Genomic DNA, 7,517 nt, shown 5'->3' on the forward strand with positions numbered 1-7,517 from the left:
ATTGTCTATATTATTATTCAAAAAAATTATGCATAACATATTTTTTAATAATAGAGTTTTTTTTTTTGTTTTAGTGGTCATCGATTACGTTTCTCTAGTACATAAAAATACCTATGACACAGTCTCACTAGTTAATTTTATAAGACACATAACTAATCCGACTCATAAAAAATATTATTGTTTAATTCAAAATTATGATTTTTTTTATTACTGTTATGTATTATAAATCGAGTCGATCCGTTTCAAGTATATAAATAAAAAATTCACCAACCCTTCTCAGTAAAAACTGGCAAGAAAAATACTTCCCCGAATGGATTGGTAGCTTACTGCGAAAACTGATCGAACCAACTCAGAAACCACGTAAACAACGTAAACCGAGTCTTCCCTATGTAAATACCCAAGTCAACGAAAGAACACTAATAAATGGACCCACGAATTCTTGTCCGCGCAATCACACATGAAAACAGAGTGGAATTAAAAAAAAAATAAAATGGCAGAAAATAAGCTCTATGAAGCTGCATCAACAAATGATGCAGCAACTTTACATCGATTACTCGGAGAAGATCCATTTCTTCTTGATAGAGTTTCTTATAATTGTAGCAACAAGACCCCCTTACATGTGGCAACCATGAAAGGGAACTCGAGATTTGTTCAAGAGATCATCAACAGAAATCGTCAACTCGCCGAAGAGCTGGATTCCCAACAATCGTCCCCTCTTCATATAGCATCAGCTAAAGGGTACCTAGATATAGCGAAAGTATTGGTTTCGGCCGCACCGGACATGTGTCTGTCGCGAGATTTCGGTGGCAAGAATCCTCTTCATCTTGCAGCCATGAAAGGCCACGATCTTGTTGTGGCGGAGCTGATTCGAGTGAGGCCACTTGCTGCTCGAGAGAAGGTAGATGGAGGCCAAACCGTGTTGCATTTGTGCGTTAAGTATGATAGATTAGAGTGCTTGAGGATTTTGGTGCCTTTCTTGAAAGAGGAGATTGTGAATGCCAAGGATAATGATGGGGACACCATAATGCATATGGCTCTTAGGGATAAGCAAGTTGAGGTAATTATAATTATATATATATATATATATAATAGTAAATCTTGTTACAATTTGTGTATAAATTAAAGCATTGAAATTAGATGTCAAATCGATCTACCAATACTATATGGTGCACTCAATTTACATAATCTGAACCACACATATGCAGATCATCAAGTACCTGGTGGAAACCGGCAAAATAAACATGAACGCAAAGAATTCAGAGGGCCAAACAGTCCCAGACATTTTGGACGAAACCTCAAACGATGCCACAAATTCCGACATCAGAAAAATCCTCCAACCGACTCTCTGCAAATCGAGAGGCCCTCGGACCCAACCAGTCAAGTGGCTCACCAAGAAACGAGATTCGATCATGGTGGTGGCTATTCTCATAGCCACGATGGCTTTCCAAGCCGGGGTAAGCCCTCCCGGCGGCCTTTGGCAAGACAATTTGACCCAAGATTCACAAGGCAACTCCTTGCCGAATCCTCACTATGCAGGAGAATCCGTCATGTCCTACAATCACCCGAAATACTTCAGGAACTTCATACGAGTCAACACCGTTGCATTCGTCTCTTCTCTCAGCATAATACTGCTTCTCATCAGTGGACTGCCGTTTAAGCGCAGGTTGTTTATGTGGTTTCTGATGGTTACCATGTGGCTGACGGTGACTTCGGTGGCTGTGACTTATGGAGTAGCCATTCTTGCGATAACCCCACAAAAGTATAAACAATCACTGAGCCATGTTGTTGAGACTGCCATTACTGTGTGGTGTGGTGTGATGGGGATTCTTCTACTCGGGAACACGCTTCGGCTCATCGGTAAATGGCTGAAGAGGAGAGGGATAGTCATGCGGCCACTGGCGAGATTCAGAAACTCGGCGGAAGCAAGAGTGAAACATGATCAAAATGGAAGACATGAATCTGTTTAAAGATGGTTGGTTCAATATTGAACATGATGGGAGTTATTTGATTGTCGACTAGGAAGGGTCGATGCTATCCTCAGACTAGCATGAAATGTTGTTCCTTGTCGACTATATATATGTACTTGTGTTTGTAATCTGGCCCAAAGTTTGTGTCATCTTACAACGTTTGTTTTGAATAATCTAACAAATGAAGTGTACAATAATCACACAAGAATGAGTTTTTGTTTTTGTTTTTTAAACTGTTTAGTAAAACTTTATCTCCAAACTCAGAAGCAAAGATCGAAATAAGGTACGAATTCAAACTTAACTGAGCTTGTCTCAAGTCGATTCAACTCCTGATCACGTTTTTGCCTTCAGTTGTTTTAGATTGTGTGTATATTGATGAATTTGAGAAGATGTATATTCAACTTCTAATTTACATCAATTTTTGATCAATTACTCAAATATCTCTCCGGAATCAAATCGTTTCCTTTAAATCAAGTTCATAAATCTAGCAACCTGCAACCTCTTGAAAGTCCCGTTAAATTATGAGCCTCGACGACCATAATCTACACCCAACGATGAAAGATCAATTAAACTTATCATATTCTTTATGTATCTTGAGACGAGATTTTTCGAGCCTTCGAGGCATATGTATATGCATTAAATTAGTATCCTATTAATATTTGGCCGGGTTAATACCCTTTTTTTTTAAAAAAAAACTGGGTAATACTTATGTTGACCCCTCTTGTTTCCTGTTTTTCTTCCAAAACGCACTTCTTTTCGGACCGCCAAATTAATCGCTAATGTTTCGTAATGTTTTCATTTCGGTCTCTCTCGTCATCTCCCTATTAATAACCAACAGTGATTCAGCTCAACTCCTCTCAAATCATCATATTAATCTCCAATTGGTCTTCCATTTTATGTCACAATCCTAATTTAGTCGCTTATTCTTCAATTGACCCGGTCCTCCATATATTTTCTGAAAATATTCCTGAAAGTCAAGCTAACAAATCAACTAATGCTTGAGACAATGACTTTATTGACTAGTCTAATAAAGTGGACTCAGAATAATACATCCAAAGATATTTATTTTTATTATCCCAACAATCCCTCTTGTAAACTTAAGTCTTTTAGACTTCAGTTTATTTGCAAAACATCATCTAATGTGCAAACTCCCAACAAACTCCTCAAATATTGAAAAACGGTAGACTTGAGGGGCTTGGTAAATATGTCAGCTAGCAGTTCTTCACTTCTGCAATACCTTAGCTCAATTGTCCCAGCATTGGTAAGATCTCTTAGAAAATGAAATCTCACATCAATATGGTTGCTTCTTCCATGTAGCATAGTATTTTTAGAGAGCTTGATAGCTGAATTCATGTTATCACAAAATATCACAGTAGCTACAACTTTCTTGAATTTTAGTTCTTCAAGTATATTTCTCAACCAAATTGCTTCACAAGCACAAGCTGTTGCAACCACATATTCAGCTTCCGTCGTCGACAATAGGACGATCGGTTGCTTCTTGGACGACCACGAAACAGACCCTGTTCCCATTATGAAAACATAACCAAAAGTACTTTTTTCTATCATCTTGATCCCCTGCAAAATCACTTTCAGTAAACCCAAGTAAATCAAATTTTTTGTTTTTCTCATAAAACAACCCATTATTCCTTTGTTCCTTTCAGGTAACGAAGGATATTTTTTGCTACCAACAAGTGCATTTCAGTTGGATTCTCCATATATCTGCTGATCAAACTCACAGAATGCATTATATCTGGCCTTGTGGTAGTTAGATACATCAAATTAAACTACCCACAATTTTCTTGTAAAGCTAGTCGTTCACCTTCTTCCCTTCATAGTTCTTGTGTAGCTTTACACCAAACTCAGCCGGAGTGCACACAAGATTGCAATCTGTCATCTCAAATCTGTCCAGAATTTCTCGCACAATTTTTTTTGAGAAATGAAAATTCCATTAGCAGACTGATTTATTTCTATTCCTAGAAAGAATCGCATCATGCCAAGATCTGACATTTCGAACTCAATCATCATAGAACTTTTAAAATCTTCAAACATTTCACCACCATTCCTAGTATATATAAGATCATCCACATATAAACAAACAATGAGCATTTTCCCATGGTTTCCAATTTTAACAAAAAGTGTGTGCTCATAAGGGCATTTTGAAAGCCTTCTTTGAAAAAATACGCTTCAATGCGACTATACCAAGATCGAGATGCTTTCTTTAGTCCATAAAGAGCTTTTAGTCAATTTTTATACACTTTATGCTCATTTCCAATCTTAACATAACCTAGAGGTTGATCAATGAATACTTGTTCTTCCAAATCTCCATGTAAAAATGTAGATTTAACGTCCAGTTGGTAGATGGGCCATGAGTTTTGCGCATCCAAGGCAATTACCAATCTGATTGTGTCATGCCTCACAACCGGAGCACATAATTCCTTATAATCAACTCCACATTCTTGCTTTTACCCCTTAGCTACTAGGCGTGCCTTATATTTGTCAACTTCATCATTTTCTTTCAGTTTTGTTTTGAAGATCCATTTGACGCCAATTGTTTTGTTCCCTTTTGGAAGATCACACAACTCCCAAGTATCATTTTGGTAATGGCTTTTATTTCATCATCCATTGTCTTTCGCCATTTTGGTTCTTTGATATCACTTTCAAAAGATGTGGGATCATAATCTGCATACAAAGGAAAGTGGGTGGCTGGATATTTAATTTTATCAAAATTATTTACCTCATAATTTGCCATCAACGCAGGTCTCCTTCGAACATGATAAGTGAATTTTATGCACTTAATTTGCATATGATTACTTGACTTTTGTGATGTATCGAGTATATTTTATGCGTATTTGTTGTTATTTTTGTGAGATGCATGGATTCGAGAAAAAGTACCGAGAAGAGACGAAAAAAGTAATTACGGAGCTGCAAGTTTACAAAATTACTGGAGCTTCTAGATACATCCAAATCCAATCTTCACCGTTCAAAATTAATTTTATGATGTTTTAAAGCTGCTTTCAAAATTTCAGCTTGATCCGACGGCTATAACTCAAGTTATGATTTTTTCAAGAATGCTGCGCGAGCTGGGTGCGCTGTAGCATTTGCACTCAAGATATGGAGGCACTACTTGCATGGTGAGAAGGAGTTGAATATGAGGCAACACATATGGTTGGAGTTAGTGAAGGACTACTACTGTGATATTAGCTACCACCCGAGTATGGCTAATGTGGTGGCTGACGCATTGAGTCGGAAGACTTCAGTAGTGGCTTGTTTGTCTATGCAGCGGCCTCTCCAGGCAGAGATATAGAGGTTTTATTTGGAGGTTTACTCGTGTGGTCTCATGTCGAGTTTGTCTGCTTTGACAGTACAACCTACCTTACGAGATCGGATTAGGGAGGGACAGTTTTCTGATGAGCAGTTGGTTCTTATGAGGCAGAGGGATGAGGCCAAGGGAGGCCTACTTTATACAGTCGAGGATGACATTGTACGGTACAGAGGTCGGATATGGGTGCCGAGTTTGGGACAGTTGAGGACTGAGATTATGACCGAGGCACACGCGTCTCCGTACTCCATTCATCCTGGGAGTAAGTAGATGCACCGAGACTTGCAGACATTGTATTGGTGGCCAGGGATGAAGCGAGACATTAGTCGCTTCGTATCCGAGTGTTTGACCTGTCAGCAGGTAAAAACAGAGCATCAGCAACCAGCAGGGTTGCTTCAACCACTCCCTATCACTGAGTGGAAATGGGAGAACATTACTATGGATTTCGTGGTTGGATTGCCGAGGAGCGCCAGAGGATGCACAACGATCTGGGTGATTGTCGATCGACTCACCAAGTCGGCGCATTTCTTGCCGGTGAGACTAATTTCACCATGATCCAGTATGCAGAGCTGTATATCCGAGAGATTGTCAGACTTCATGGGATTCCAGTCTCGATTGTGTCAGACAGAGACCCGAGGTTTACCTCTTCTTTCTGGAAGAGTCTTCATGCAGATTTAGGGACGAAGCTGCAGTTCAGTACTGCTTTTCACCCCCAGCCTGATGGACAGTCGGAGTGCATTATCCAGGTCCTTGAGGATTTGTTGAGAGCCTGTGTGATCGAATTTCAGGGCTCATGGGAGTTGAGGTTACCTCTAGTGGAGTTTACCTATAACAATAGTTACCAAGCATCTATAGGTATGGCTCCATATGAGGCTCTTTATGGGAGAAGGTGTAGATCTCCAGTGCACTGGGATGAGGTTGGCGAGAGGATTCTCTTAGGGCCTGAGTTGGTGCAGCAGACTGCAGATATTGTGTTGCGGATTCGAGACAGGATGAGGATCGCTCAGAGTCGTCAAAAGAGTTATGCTGATCGACGACGAAGCGACCTTGAGTTTGCCGTAGGAGACCATGTATTTGTGAGAGTCGCGCCCATGAAGGGCGTGATGCGTTTTGGTAAGAGAGGCAAGATCAGTCCGAGGTTTATCGGTCCATTTGAGATTTTGGAGAGGATTGGTACCTTGGCTTATCGTGTAGCGCTACCTCCTAGTCTTGCAGCGGTGCACAATGTATTTCATGTCTCGATGCTACGGAAGTATATTTCGAACCCATCGCATATTCTGGATTTTGAGCCTCTACAGTTGGCGTCAGATTTGTCATTCGAGGAGCGACCGGTGCAGGTTTTGGCGCGTGAGGAGCGGAGGCTGAGGTCGCGAGTTATTCCCATGGTCAAGGTCCGGTGGCTTAATCATTCTGAGGAGGAGGTCACGTGGGAGACTGAGACCGACATGCGGACGCGTTATCCGGATCTTTTCGGTACATATCTCAATTTCGAGGACGAATTTTCTTTTAAGGGGGGAGAGTTGTAACGCCTAGAACTTTATCGTACGTGGATCGTATGCATAATTAGGATAATTAATATTTTAAATAGAATAAAATAATAATAAATTCAATTAAAGGTTTAAATAACTTTAATGTATCATGATTAGGTGTTTTGAATTTATTTATGATTTTAATACGGGTATTTTAGTGTTTTGAATTTTTGAAGAAAAATATTACTTTGAGCTAGTAGACGGGACGGGACGGCGACCGATCGAGATAAATGTTTTATCGATATTCTTGTCTAAGGATTTTTATGAGCCTAAAATAATTATTTTAAGATTTATTTTATTGAAAAATTTAGGTTATATATATATATAAATATTTTAAAATTTATTTTTCACTTAATCGGGCTATTTTAAGGATTTTTAGGGCACTTTTAAATTTGAGTTTTCATTAAATCCGAAAATTTAAGATTTTTGGGCCAAAATCTTGGTTGTGGTCTAAGGTTAAAATTTGTTTTTTTTTTTTGTTATATTTTGAAAGCCCAAAATTAAGGCAAATAGAGCCCATGACCCAATCAAGTTTAAAAGCCTTGTGTTGAGCCCTAGACACCATTTCTGAGAAGAATCTATGGCTCCATAGCCGTTTCACACACTTGCACACACCTCACAAAAAATCTTGTCGAAAGTTCAAGATTTTTAGGGATTTTTGTTCGGCAAAGCGCAAGCTTCGTTTCCATTATCTTATTATTG

General features: G+C 39.2%; 1 protein-coding gene across 1 annotated transcript; it reads left to right on the forward strand.

Annotated features, from left to right (window-relative positions):
- Positions 1-440: 440 nt before the first annotated feature.
- Positions 441-2,200, forward strand: LOC140892656 (uncharacterized). Its single transcript, XM_073301606.1, has 2 exons — positions 441-1,057; positions 1,206-2,200. The coding sequence occupies exons 1-2, from the start codon at positions 491-493 to the stop codon at positions 1,965-1,967; spliced, it is 1,329 nt and encodes a 442-aa protein (XP_073157707.1). The 5' UTR covers positions 441-490; the 3' UTR covers positions 1,968-2,200.
- The last annotated feature ends 5,317 nt before the right edge of the window (positions 2,201-7,517 follow it).

The sequence above is a fragment of the Henckelia pumila genome, chromosome 1 (genome assembly GCF_033568475.1).
Source record: "Henckelia pumila isolate YLH828 chromosome 1, ASM3356847v2, whole genome shotgun sequence".
NCBI lineage: Eukaryota > Viridiplantae > Streptophyta > Magnoliopsida > Lamiales > Gesneriaceae > Henckelia > Henckelia pumila.

Excerpts from the sequence above, each read along its gene's own strand:
- LOC140892656 (XM_073301606.1), top strand. The coding sequence starts at position 491 with ATGGCAGAAAATAAGCTCTATGAAGCTGCATCAACAAATGATGCAGCA. Across the intron at positions 1,058-1,205 it reads TTAGGGATAAGCAAGTTGAG|ATCATCAAGTACCTGGTGGA; the intron begins GTAATTATAATT and ends ACACATATGCAG.